The 13,542-nt window shown below is 39.8% G+C and overlaps 2 protein-coding genes across 4 annotated transcripts; one reads left to right on the top strand and one right to left on the bottom strand.

Moving 5' to 3' along the window:
* Positions 1 to 799: 799 nt before the first annotated feature.
* On the bottom strand, positions 800 to 6,309 carry LOC143354767 (uncharacterized). Its single transcript, XM_076789073.1, has 2 exons — positions 6,106 to 6,309; positions 800 to 3,138 (listed from the first exon to the last, which is right to left on the bottom strand). The coding sequence occupies exons 1-2, from the start codon at positions 6,259 to 6,261 to the stop codon at positions 2,971 to 2,973; spliced, it is 324 nt and encodes a 107-aa protein (XP_076645188.1). The 5' UTR covers positions 6,262 to 6,309; the 3' UTR covers positions 800 to 2,970.
* Positions 6,310 to 10,163: 3,854 nt separating this feature from the next.
* Positions 10,164 to 13,391, top strand: Ints11 (integrator complex subunit 11). 3 transcript variants are annotated; one of them, XM_076789050.1, is made up of 6 exons: positions 10,164 to 10,304; positions 10,732 to 10,791; positions 11,268 to 11,520; positions 11,583 to 12,005; positions 12,076 to 12,900; positions 12,989 to 13,391. In XM_076789050.1, the coding sequence occupies exons 3-6, from the start codon at positions 11,272 to 11,274 to the stop codon at positions 13,277 to 13,279; spliced, it is 1,788 nt and encodes a 595-aa protein (XP_076645165.1). In that variant the 5' UTR covers positions 10,164 to 10,304; positions 10,732 to 10,791; positions 11,268 to 11,271; the 3' UTR covers positions 13,280 to 13,391. The 3 variants fall into 3 exon arrangements, with proteins under 3 accessions (XP_076645165.1, XP_076645167.1, XP_076645166.1); XM_076789052.1 differs by lacking the exons at positions 10,164 to 10,304; positions 10,732 to 10,791 and adding an exon at positions 10,806 to 10,982; XM_076789051.1 differs by lacking the exons at positions 10,164 to 10,304; positions 10,732 to 10,791 and having other exon boundaries at positions 11,051 to 11,520.
* Positions 13,392 to 13,542: the final 151 nt, after the last annotated feature.

Below are 13,542 nucleotides of genomic sequence, written 5' to 3'. Positions count from 1 at the left end.
CGGATCGTGAACTCGTTCGGGGATCGGCGAACGCTTCGATGGAGCCCCCCATTCCGCTCTAGAGTCTAGAGTCTAGGTCACAGGGGGTTCGATCTTCAGCAGACGACTTTGCCGATCTTTAGCAGACGATTGAACACGACAACCATATCCGAGTGTCCATATCCCTGTGTACACTAGACGCAGCCGATCCGACGTCAAGACTGATACCGCGCTGATGACGGAAGAATGTAGAGCTACAAGGTGTCGAGGCTACCGATTGGTTGACCGTTCGAGTCCTCCGCGGCACGTTCAACGTTTAGGGAAGAAGGAACCGGGCTGAGCGCCGGCGGAGGTAGCGCATTTCGTTATTCATTTGTTAGGGCGACCGCTCCCGAACTTATTCCCACCATCCTCGAGAACCTAGACTGGAAGAGGTACAGTGAGTTCTCGATATATGTCAACAACACGGGTCTTGCCAGCGTCGTTTATCGTTCGGGAGACATGCCCGAGTGTTATGTTTACACTCCTCGGCGTCCAAGGCCTCTCGAGCTTCGCGGCCCCTCACGGGGTATACCCCGCGGTAGTGGGGATAATTACGCGACGTTTGTCGTGTAGGCCTTGGCGACGTATATAGAGAAATCACTGTAGTCGCCGTTCTTTCGGAGCCTTGGAATACGGCACGCGACCCGCGATCGTCGTCAAATCAAACTTCTTCCTTGTTGCTATATTGTTAGTTGTGTATTATATTTATTGTATATGAAAGATTTATTATGTACCATAGAACGTTCGCGTGCGTGATCCTTCCTTCAGACCACGCCGTCGCGCGGTGACGAACAGTGACGAAATTCTGGCTGAAAGTCGAGAACGACGTGCAATTTTTTGGATTTATTTAGTATGGATGGTTCTTGAGACGTCTACGCATATTTTGACAATATTACATTTTTACTGCGTTTTTTCTATTATAATTGTTTTGAGACTGTTGGAATTTGGATGATTTTGTGGAATGAACTTTTGTGAAGAAAATTAGAACGAGTTTTTAACAATCTCTTTAATGTACTTATATTGATCTTTGGATAGTGTTTCAATAGTGTATTGGCGTTGGTTTCACGGAGGGTGAAAGCCACTACAGCTTCTTCAGGTTCTACAGGAATGGCTCTACCGAAAATCGAATATGATAGTAGATTTTGTGTTTATTCGTGTAAATAGTAACTTTCTTAACATGCCTCCAGGCTAATTCTTTTTTACATTGAAGAGGAGAGCTTCCTCTAAACACTCCGCTAATTGTCTTTCGCGAATCTCTGCGGCTTCGAAAGTTATTGTCGATTTTGTGCACACAGTGGGACACAGATTCGTTGACGCTAACTTTAAAGACGCGTACCTAAAGATGGGTTTATATTGTAGGTAGAATTTCAAGAAGTACAGTCGTATTTTCTTTAAACTTGAAACGTCTAATCTTCGAGACGAAATTTATGAAATGAAAGCTTTTCAACAATTGTAAATATCGCAAATTGTATTTCTCTGTTCAAAGAAATATTGTTGAGCGAAATTCTTTGGATTTAAGTGAAAAGAGATGAGCTTATTTCGACAGATAATTTCGGATACAAAAGTTCGTACACGTAGCGTTTAATATATTAACCCTTATCACTCCAACTGTTCAGTGTGATTGTTAACCGACAATTCCACCATACCGTTAAGCGCTTGACAAAGATGGTGCCTGATAGGAGGGATAAGGGTGAACTAACTAATAAATATTCGACTCTGTCACTTCTCAGAGTTATTTTATTAAATCTTGACAATTTACCCAAAATATATTAACCCCCCTAATTTCTAATTCATGTAAGCTTAACGAAGAACTGTCGTACAAATCCAAAGCAGAATTGTTCCTGGGATTATAATAGACATGTTGCTGATACTGTGCGCTGTTGATGTCAAAATATATTTTACTCGAATGTGTAAAATGTCTTAAGAACCGTTGACAATTTTTGCACATCGACGGGCAAATTTTGGCCAGCATTTCGCCTATTATTCGCCACGGTGCAACAGCCTGAGTGAATTTCGCGCGTCTTGCCGTATTTCAAGGATCGTACTCGCTTCCGGTCGAGACGTTTATCGTAGTCCAGCATACATAGTATACTTGTATACCGGTACGTACAATGTCGACAACGGTGAGAGAGTGTTGGGATTAACGAGGAGCGCAAGGACGAAAGTATCGATGCGAACGATCCTATCTAGCGATTAATGAACTTATTGTTGTATAGAGAAAGAGAGAAAAGAAACAGAGAAAGAAGAAGAGGAAGGGAAAAGTATACACGCAATGTACGCGTATGTGCGTACGCGCGAGCACACGGCGAGGAACGTGTACGCAGATACGTCGTACACCAGATATGACAATTTATCGATTATGTTATACGTGTAAATTGTTTATTAAAAATTATATAGATTTTATTAACGGAAGAGCGTGCGAGCGCGTTTCAGTGTACGTGTGTGTTGCGTGCCTGTGTGTGTACGTGTATATGGGCCCGCGGTTCTTCGCCGTAACGGAGGACAACCGATGATGACGGTGTGTAATTAACACGCGAGTTGATTTCGCGACAGCATCGCGAGGCCATGAGTAAGTTTTCAAGTGACTCGGAGGACACTGTCGAGTGGTCGACAACACGGCCATGTGCATAGACGTTTCTACGAAAGCGCAGGGTGTAAACAACAGTATTTGCCAAAAAGAAAAAAAGAAAAAGAAAATGGACAAACGAATCGAGGAACGTTTGACCGGTGCTTGACCCTTTGACGTCCATTCTGATTTCTTTCTACCGAGGATCTCGCGCGTTTCGATCATTCGTTTCGTTGACAGCACTTTTCTCTACATTTTTTCGACGCGATACTCGCTACCCATTGTGACATTTTAATAAAGCCCTTTTTGCTCGCGGCTTCAACAAACGAAAAACCGAAATATTAATTATATCAGCGCCGAACAAACACCAGGCCCGTTTTTGTTCAGCTCCTCCGTCGAGTCGGTAACTCACTGGAATGCTTGCTTCCAGTATTCGATGAAACTTTTATCTGCTTGGACACAGCTTCCTCGATCTCGAGGCGATCGGTGCGCGTCGATTTTTCAGAGAATCCTGTTTTTCGGGGCTGGTGCTGGCTTTCTGTGTACCTGTGCTGAAACACGTTCCGTTCGAAGTTGAGTCCGCCTTAGAATAGATGCAGATAGCAAAAATAATTTTGAATGAAATTCTAAATTGCAGAGCACTAAGGCAACGACGTAAATTTTAAATCAGTTTTCAAATCAACAAAGATCATAGAGATTTTTACATCTTGATATAGATGGCAGATAATTTTGGAAAAAATTCCACATTGCAGAGCACGTAAATTTTGACGATTGAATGTAAAAGCTAAGAGCGTGGAAAATTAATCTAATATACCATGTTAATTTCTCTGTAATAATGCCAATGGCCTAGGTAACCGCATAAAATGCTAGCACTAGTCGAGACCGCGATTATTTGTTGTTTCTAATCCCCCGGAACCGTTGTCGTCATTGCAATGATCATTGGGCGATTCCTCGAATTACTTGAGCTCCTACGGGACATTTGTGAAAGGGGCCGACTCGTCAAAGAGCTATTTTTCACGAGCGAAACGTTTTCGAGCTCTCGACGCGTATTCCTAGAACGATTAACGAGAGGAACACAGAGAGAAAGAGAAAGAGAGAGAGAGAGAGAGAGAGAGAGAGAAAATGTGGAAATGATAGTCGGGGAAACCATTACCTCGAAAGACAAGAAGAAAAACGTCCGATTGTTGAAAGCTTTTTAATACTTAGCAAAATGCTCGCCGCGTGGAGAACCTGCAGTCGGTGCGCCATTTTCTTTGAAACCGGCGTTCCTCGAACCTGGAAACTCGAAACGGTTGTGGATATTTCGTACGGAGATAAAACGGAAGCCATGCTAAAATCAACCATTCTGAATCTATTCCACGAATATTTTTCATAAAATGGAAACATTAGATTTGATTAGAACGATTCCCGTAAAAGCGACAAAATGCTCGCTGAATTTGTAAGACTCGATCTGTTGTTTAAGATTAATATCGGTTACTCGAAGTAAGCAATGTTTAAAATATTATGCACCGACGATATAAACTCTTATTGAAACACAGAAATTAAATAATTATAAATATAGAATTCTAGAATGCTACGAAGCACAAAGCTTGTAATAAATAAACGTGAAAGCAAAATACAAAAAGAATTTACGCAAGTTCTATCAACCTAAGCATATACGTTTAAGAAAAGAGTTAAAAAGTTTTATATTATTTTTATTAATTAATAGTAACGTACGTGAAACATGTAAGTGGAGGTTTGAATTATATTGTATACAAAGTTCTTCGAGGAGGAACAAAATTTCCGAAACGAATTCAATTTGTAGTATATCATAAGAGAAGTATTTTAACGCACTCTGATCTCTTTAACAAAATTAATGATTCCACGTTGACGTTTCGTTAATATAAGAATTCCAAAATACTCACACTGCCGATCGGATATTTAAAGCACTTCGCAAACTGCACAAAACTTACTTTTTAAAGGCGATTTACTGTAACGTTCATGGCAAGTTATACTTGACCGATTTCTCTTTAATATAATAATATTTTTAAACGAAATAGAAAAAATAGGGAAGATATTTCTTTAAGGAAACTAAGAGCTACTTTTGTGCGACAGTGTTCGTTCATAAATCAATTAAATTAAAGATTGCATCTTAAATGACTACAATCGATATCTTTAATCTATGTGGAAAAGTACCTGGAGTTTCTTTGTTGCACAAAAATGAACAGTATTATTGCTATTTATACCGCGTTTACTGGAAAAAATGTTTAAAGGACAAGTGGGCGTGGTTTCATAGCTCTCGCTCTGAACGGAGCCACACGAAGTGCCCCACAGGGCAATTCATGCTCTCGCCTGCTATGAAAAAGCAATTTCAAGAGAAATACAATTAAAGCAGCAATATTGTCGTTCAGTTTCGTACGAACAAAAAATTCCAGGAGCTTCGCAAGTCGAGTATCCATAATTGATGAAGAAAATTGGTTATTGTTTCCGGCTTTCTTAATAAATTCCACGGCATTCGAAAGGTTCGAGGAACACCGATTCAAGGCATTCCACGGCAAGCGAGTTCTTCGTTCTCGAGGCAACTTTGAAACTTCCTCTACGATTCCCATCCGATTTACTTCTCCCTTATTAATTCCGGAAAGTCTAGCTCCCGCCGACGAGTGTGCTCGTTAGGCTCGTTATCGTTGCAATTCACGTTCCAACGTCGAACCGTGCTCCCTTCTCCGTAGGTGTCTTGTTACGACGATCGATCCCCCCCTTTTCTTCAATTAGCATTTAAAACGTCAACTTCCGCGAACAATATAATTGGCTGCAACCGAACGCGCGCGGACCCTTTAACCCTTCAAAGCAGTGGCAAAGCTGCTGTTTCCCTCTTTCTTTCGATTTTTAACGAGACGATTTTCATCATTATTCGCGACCGACTCTGAGCTCCTGGGTGAAATCGATTTTTCGATCATTAGCTCGACAGTCACGATTTTGACCTTCGGAAAGAGCTGCACGAGGGACCCTGGGATGACGTTACACTCCTTTTCTTTTTCTTTTTTTGCTGTACAGTTTACATCGATAAATTATATTTAAAAAATGAAAAAAATACAAACAGAAAGAAACGGAACGGTTTGAAGTATCTGAAAGGGAAACATTGGCGAGTTTTTGTTTTGAGAAATGTACTAGGGTTAAATCACTTGTTGGAACATAAAATTATTATTATTATTGGAATCTTTAATGATTTAGGATTTGATGAAGTCAGAATAAAATCGTTGACGGTAGAACAATGTTTGTAGTCGTAAGATTTACTCCCTTTGATTTTGATTAAAAGAAGACAGTTTACGCGCGTTATGGTGGCAACGTATGTTTTGTAAAATGATAATTGGGAACGCTGGGACGAGAGGGCCGATAGGAAAGTGCAAATGTGTGTTGAGGAAAAGAGTTTTATCCAAGGTGCGAACGTGGTCTTCGACGGGTGACAATGCCGGGGTAGTACTGGCTCTCAGGGAAGCACAATAACCGCGTTTCAACTCTGAACTATGTATCTAACTAACCGAATCACAGCCCCCGAACAAACGCATATCACAGAGAGAATAATTCTTCTTCGACAGAACGGTCGCAGGAAAGATCTGCGTGTCGTGCGGACCGATGACGGTATTTTTAAGGTTTATCCGGATCAGCCGTTGATTTCTCGTCTCTTTTTCGAACATTCTTCGACTCCAAACGCTCTCGTATCCAAGTTATATAAATACTCGAGCCGATAAGGGACATCGTTTTCGGTATTTGCTCGTGTACGCAAAATTTCTCGAAACGCGAGAAAACACCGTTTCAGATAAATCTCGAGCAAAACGAACGAAAGCAAACCAGAGAACCGAAACACACACGGTATAGAAAAGAGAAATTGTACAATTCTTTCGAGAGAGAGAGAGAGAGAGAGAGAGAGAGAGAGAGAGATATCGAAACTCTTTTATATCTTATATCGCACAAGAGCTTGACCGATCCACGTGCAGCACGACCTTCGCCGATAAATGCAAGAGCCGCCGGTCGACGATGGCCTTTGGCCGCTTACTTCGATTTTTCCTTTTCTCCTTTTTCGATTTCGGTCATTTTGTAATTCCGAGACGTCGTCGACAGAAAACCGATCGCTTCTCGCCACACACACACACACACACACACCACGACGCTTTTCTCAATGGCACAAATCAACATCTCTTTAAACGAAACGGAAAAGAAAAAAGAAAACGAAAAAAAGCAAAAGCTCTCTCGACTTCGCCGGACTTGGAAATCTTCACCTTCGAGATCATTCGTAGGCTATAAAACGATAAGTCGATGTGGATTTTGTAATATTTACGTGGCTACAGTTGAGCGGGCAGTCTTAACGATATCATCGATAACCGACGACACGATCGACGATCCACGGGGACGGGTCCTGTCGGAGGATCGACGAGGGAAGATCCTCGATCGCGGGGGGTCTCCTCCTCACGGACAGCACTTGCGCGACTGCGATCCGAAAAACTATCGACGAAACGAGAAAACGGAACTTCGACATCGTCCACGTTACGCGAAATTCGCTAAAACAATCCCGGTATTTTCGTATTAACAATCGGAACGTTTCGAACATTTTTGGAAACTTTTAAACTTTGTATTAACCGTTCGTATCTTTCCGTGTGCAAACCGAAAATAATCCAACGACGGGAACAGCTGATTGAACAACGGTTTCATTCATTATTCGCGACTCATTTCGATGATTCGGAAAGAGATTCGCCATTTCATTTGGACAATGGATAAGTCACGAGTTTCGGGAGGGTAACAGGAACAATTCTCATTAATACGAAAATACTAAATAAAGATATCAACAAGGAAAGTATGAAATTCTTTTTGAGTCGTGTACAACCTACAATTATCCCCCCTTCTTTCTTAAGAAAACAGATTCTCTATTTCTAACTCCGCCATTATGTGCCATGAGACGGCTGCCGATTGCCATACGTGTTTGCCACCCCTCGAGAAACGCAAACGAGCCAATCCGCGCTGAACGAATCACTTTCCCGAGGATCTCGAGGATTTCGACGAAATTCGACGGTGAAGTGGTCCATGCGAAGTTAGGGGAGGCTTATGGTACTTTGGATCTCACGAATCTGGCCATATTTTCTTTCGGTCGCAAAATTGCGAAATAAAATCCGTTCGACCAGATCGAGCCCCTGCGAGTAGAATCCTGAAAATGGGAGTGCATTTTTGGGAACGAGAGGACACGAAAATTTCGCATGGACCGAATCAACGTTCGATGTCCCCGGAATATTCAAGGTCACGTCCGCAAAGTGATCCGCTGACGCGGAATGACTCGGACATATTGTTATCACTGCCCTCTAAACTCTCTATCTGCATATCCTTCGATGTACTGACGACTAATGTTTATACTAAACTAGTTAACTTCTAATAAGATATCTTACCGATGCAAAATGTTACTCTAATTAAACTTAAACGCATTAAACCTTGAAGTTAAGTGTGTCACGGGTAGGATCATACCTAAGCATAACTATTAATGCGTAGCGCGCGGCAAACCGAAGAAGAAGAAGAGAGCGTAAACGAGGAACATAATGGGAGGAAGTGGCTGACGGCGGTATGATAGAATGGCTGCGAGAATGAGTGATCGTGTATTTATAAGTGTATGCGGAAATAAAAATGGTAAACAGACAGACAGAGGACGAATAGAGGAGAGACCGTGTGTGCGACGAGCATTGTGAACCGGAAAGTCGTTAGATGGTAGGCAGACGCGAAAACAGAAAAGAATAAAAAAATAAGCTCACACAACTGTATCTAGAGTCGCTATAGCTAGATGGAATTATATTTTACATTGTACAGTCTACACGTATGGGTGCACTATATGAACCTAGATAGCGAAAAATACGTTCGCGGAACGACGAACACGCAAACGCGAGAAACGCTGGCGACGTTGCACGGTCGATGAGTATTTGCAGAAAACCCTAGGATCGACGGCGATCGCAAATATTTTTCTTGTTTAACACGCTGATTCCCGACTTTTTACACGTGCACGCGCGTGTAGGGTAGATATTCGAACATGCGAAAGTCGCTGCGATCCTATTCGAACGGGAAACAATGTACACAGAATGTTCGCTAAGATCTATCTTGTAAATGAATTGCGTAAAGAAAAGGGTTGAAGTATTTCCGCTTTTGTTTCCCCCGGAGAAACTAATAAAATAATTAAATGAAAATAGAAATAATTTCCCGGAGTTGATTGAAGCGTCTCGAAAAAGAAAATATTAAATCAATTTTCTGTACTTGTTTCGAACAATTATTTCGAACACGGTACAGTCAAACATTTGATGAAATTTAATGTATGTAATTTGTCTTTTTCCCAGGCAAAATTTATGTATTTATTGGAAACAATTATTTACTTGCACCACTTACAAGCGACAAAAATCATTGCAACAGCATGTACTGGTTAGGGGACAGTCGAATGTATACCTTGGAATTCATCGTTTGTCAATACACTGCTCATTTACAAGAAGGATTGTTGATACAAGATAACAATAACTCGAACATCCTATGTATATTTATACGTAAACAGAGTTGGGCAATATTTAATGCAATTAACGATTACAGTGGACATATTTGATTACCAATTACAATTAACGATTAAATTTTCCATCTAACTGGTACAATAAAGTAGGTATTTGGAACATTAATTATTGGAATTTAAATATTAATCTAGATAATAAATTTTATAAAATTTGATATGTTACTAAAAGCATAAATTAAGTAGATTTTCGATTCGACTTAGATTAAAAACTGCCAATTAATGTTGTAAATAATCAAGACATTTAATTTATTTTGGTTCAGGCCATAGCCACGTTCATACTGATTAAAACTAAAACGTACTCTGTAAAGAAATATATAACTCCTATAATTTTGATTATTCTTACTTGGAAAAAATAACTTATGTACTCCAAATACCCATAAATACGTGTGCAAAATCTTAACGTAAGAGGTTCAATAGTTCTTCTGAAAAAAATTCCTGAAGATACTAATTTCACATTATGTGAAAACGGCCTCGAAAACATGCCCCCTTGAATCGGTCACAGATTTTTGGATTTAATCATCTTTACCAAACGTTTGACAATTAATCTCTTCAATGGATCGAGTCAGTTGGCAATTGGCGACTAAGAGATAGTTGTTTAAGTGGTGAACACTAACGTATCGATCAACAGATTGTATCGATCAATGCCCAACTCTGTGCGTATGCGGGAAAACGTGTACGTTCTCTCACGTTGAGAGAGGAGCGTTGCTATCTCGGCGCAGCTCGAGTCAGCTGTTTCATTCACGGAAAGTCGGCGCGAATAATTAACGAACGCAGTATAATTACGAGCGTAGCGTACAATGGTGCATATAGATTTTTTACACGTCATGGCGACGCCTCTTGTGCCGTTCCGTTAGTATTTTCCGGTTTGTACCACGCGGATCTACGACGCCGCACGATCCCACGCAGTCCGCAAACATTTTTCTTTTCATTTCGCGCAGCGACGAAAACGTGTTTCACAAGACACGGGGCGAAATGGGCGAGAGTAACAAGTGAATCGTATATTTAAGGGGCAAAGAGAGAGAGAGAGAGAGAGAGAGAGAGAGAGAACGCGAGAGAATGAGAGAATGTGAGAAAGAGTGAGAGAGAAAGCTAGGGAAAACGAAGCACGACGAGGATACCTTTTACAACTTAAATCAAAGCAACTCGCGCGCGCACGTGAGTGATTAATATACATAATACGGTGCGTGCACAGAGACGCATTACGAGATCTCTTGAAAAATCGGAGACATGTAAATACATAGAGATAATGCCATAACTACGAAATTATATGAATAAAGTATTGAAAATGTGAACCAGACCGTGTTGTTATCTTTTCACGCCGATTCAAATAAAAGAGCGGCTTAGTCAGTCGTTTACTTAATTTATTGATTTACCGAGACGAAAAGGAGATACTATGTACAAGCCCGGAACGGTGCTGTTTAACTTTCTGAATTTGAAGATAATCAATCCTCTGTAGTTGTCATCTCTGTTGTGATATAGTAGTCATCTCATACTATATCTCGCTTTCAAGATTTTTCATTGAGAACTAAAGTGTAAATAATCTAATTCGTCGTAAAATGAACTTTGTTTCTCGGTATTACAGAATCGCATGATATTTCGTTATCTACTACTTGAATAAAAATTATACGTCGCCTGACAAAAGGTGAGTAGAAACTGTTTATTAGAATTTATAATGTTTCTGTTTATGCGATTTTAAATCCACCTTAAGCCCAGTATTGTGGAAAGGGTTATGTTAGGTTATGTTTACTATTGAACATAACCTATTCGGAAAATAGATTTCAGTAGCGTAGAGCAAGGAAAATAAACATTTCGAGTCTGCGGCCTTCGATGATGGTAAAATAAGAATGCACTAATAAACATTCCCATAGTCACGGTTTTTAATAAAACTTCTCTACAAGAGATAATATTATTTCGATCGTGTTTCGAACGAACTATTTTACATTACTTTATAAAAATTACAAGAATCCAAATTTTTAGCCATGTTTGTGATAATATATACCCAAAGAAATAAATTTATTGAGTAATTCCTCATTGATACATCTTTACAATCTCACTAATCATAAATTAAAAAGATCATTCCATTCCTTAAATCTAGTGTTGAATCGTTATATCATTTAGCAAAATGCCGGACATCAAAGTCACTCCTTTGGGAGCTGGCCAGGATGTCGGAAGAAGCTGCATCCTTGTGACAATAGGTGGGAAAAATATTATGTTGGACTGCGGCATGCACATGGGCTTCAACGATGAAAGACGGTTCCCAGATTTCTCGTATATAGTCCCAGAAGGTCCAGCGACCAACTACATTGATTGCGTCATCATTTCGCACTTTCATTTGGACCATTGCGGGGCTCTGCCATACTTCACAGAAATGGTAATGCAAATTAAACAAATTGCACTGACATATTGAATTCTGAAGCATGCTCTTGTTTATAGGTAGGCTACACTGGTCCAATTTATATGACACACCCTACAAAGGCCATTGCACCTATATTACTCGAGGATATGAGGAAAGTTGCTGTAGAACGTAAAGGGGAGAGCAATTTTTTCACCTCTCAAATGATCAAAGATTGCATGAAGAAAGTAATTGCTGTTACATTGCACCAGTCTGTCATGGTTGACTCGGAGTTAGAAATAAAAGCATACTATGCAGGACACGTACTCGGTGCTGCAATGTTTTGGGTTCGTGTTGGCTCCCAATCGTTTGTATACACTGGGGATTACAACATGACTCCCGATAGACATTTAGGGGCTGCATGGATAGATAAGTGCAGGCCAGATTTATTAATATCAGAATCGACGTATGCAACAACCATCAGAGATTCTAAGAGATGCAGGGAAAGAGACTTTTTAAAAAAGGTGTGCTCTGATTACTAGTTAAATGTATGCTTTAAATATCATATCTAAGTTTATAAAATTGTTCTTACAGGTTCACGAATGTATAGACAGAGGTGGGAAGGTATTGATACCTGTATTTGCTCTTGGACGTGCTCAAGAGCTTTGTATATTGTTAGAAACCTATTGGGAAAGAATGAACTTAAAAGTTCCTGTGTACTTTGCTCTAGGATTAACAGAGAAGGCAAACAATTACTATAAAATGTTTATTACATGGACTAACCAGAAGATTAAGAAAACTTTCGTACAGAGAAACATGTTTGACTTCAAACATATAAAACCATTTGACAAAGCCTACATTGATAATCCTGGCGCAATGGTAGTATTCGCAACTCCAGGTATGTTGCATGCTGGCTTGTCGTTACAAATTTTCAAAAAATGGGCTCCAAATGAAGCAAACATGGTCATTATGCCCGGCTTCTGCGTACAAGGAACAATAGGCCACAAAGTATTAAACGGTTCTAGAAGAATCGAGTTCGAAAATCGACAGATAGTCGAGATCAAAATGTCCGTGGAATACATGTCTTTTTCTGCACATGCTGATGCAAAAGGAATCATGCAGTTGATACAATATTGCGAGCCGAAGAACGTTATGCTAGTACATGGGGAATTTGCTAAAATGGAATTCTTGAAGGAAAAAATTAAACAAGAGTTTGGAATTAATTGTTACAATCCTGCGAACGGAGAAACATGGGTTGTAACAACCGTTTCCAAAGTTCCAGTTGACGCTTCTTTAGCGTTGTTGAAAGCAGAAGCGAAAAGGTATTCTGCGTTGCCACCGGACCCTAAACGACGAAGATTATTGCACAGTGTTTTAATGTTGCGCGAGGATGGAGCGTGTCTTGTAGACGCGGACGAGGTATTCGTTGTATTATATTTAAGACACATATAAAAATTGTATATCTTTGACATGTTTTTTCATATCGAACATTACTTTTTTATTGTAGGTAACAAAAGCAGCTGGCATAATGAAGCATGTAGTACGATTTACGTCTACTGTGCAAGTAAGGGACCCTGGTCCAGCACATTCCACAACTTTGAAATTGTTACAGCCTTTGAAAGAACGATTATCAGGCTGGACAGTTCAGTTAACTGATGGCTCGATATCTGTTGAATCCGTTTTAGTGAAAGTAGAAGGTGATGAAGATGATCAAAAGAGCGTGTACGTTTCGTGGACAAATCAAGACGAAGATTTAGGCAGTTATATTCTAGGATTTTTGCAAACGATGTTGAATTAAATAAAGTCACAATATTCGTGTACGTTAACAATGTATAGTATGTATATTTTAAGAAATTTTTTGTAATCTGTGATAGCACTGTAACGAATAAATTATTTTTTAAGAACAACAATTGGATAATATTTCAACATTCTCATTTTTATAACTTACTCATATATTTCTTTCATTTATATTACAGTAACTACATAAAAATACGAATACAAAAGTAAATTGCGGTTGCATTTTAACTTTTGGATTGCGAGTGAGTTAAATATGAGTAAAAA

This window comes from Halictus rubicundus, chromosome 6 (assembly GCF_050948215.1).
Source record: "Halictus rubicundus isolate RS-2024b chromosome 6, iyHalRubi1_principal, whole genome shotgun sequence".
Lineage (NCBI taxonomy): Eukaryota > Metazoa > Arthropoda > Insecta > Hymenoptera > Halictidae > Halictus > Halictus rubicundus.
This window is presented reverse-complemented; position numbering and strand designations above follow the sequence as displayed.

What these genes read in the sequence shown, in the direction of transcription:
- LOC143354767 (XM_076789073.1), bottom strand. Translation starts at nt 6,261, where the DNA reads ATGTTCGAAAAAGAGACGAGAAATCAACGGCTGATCCGGATAAACCTT. An exon ending in TGTTCGGGGGCTGTGATTCG is followed by an intron (nt 3,139 to 6,105) that starts GTTAGTTAGATA and finishes AACGTGTTTCAG; the next exon opens with CACAGGTACACAGAAAGCCA.
- Ints11 (XM_076789050.1), top strand. Translation starts at nt 11,272, where the DNA reads ATGCCGGACATCAAAGTCACTCCTTTGGGAGCTGGCCAGGATGTCGGA. An exon ending in TGCCATACTTCACAGAAATG is followed by an intron (nt 11,521 to 11,582) that starts GTAATGCAAATT and finishes TCTTGTTTATAG; the next exon opens with GTAGGCTACACTGGTCCAAT. An exon ending in GTCTTGTAGACGCGGACGAG is followed by an intron (nt 12,901 to 12,988) that starts GTATTCGTTGTA and finishes TTTTTATTGTAG; the next exon opens with GTAACAAAAGCAGCTGGCAT.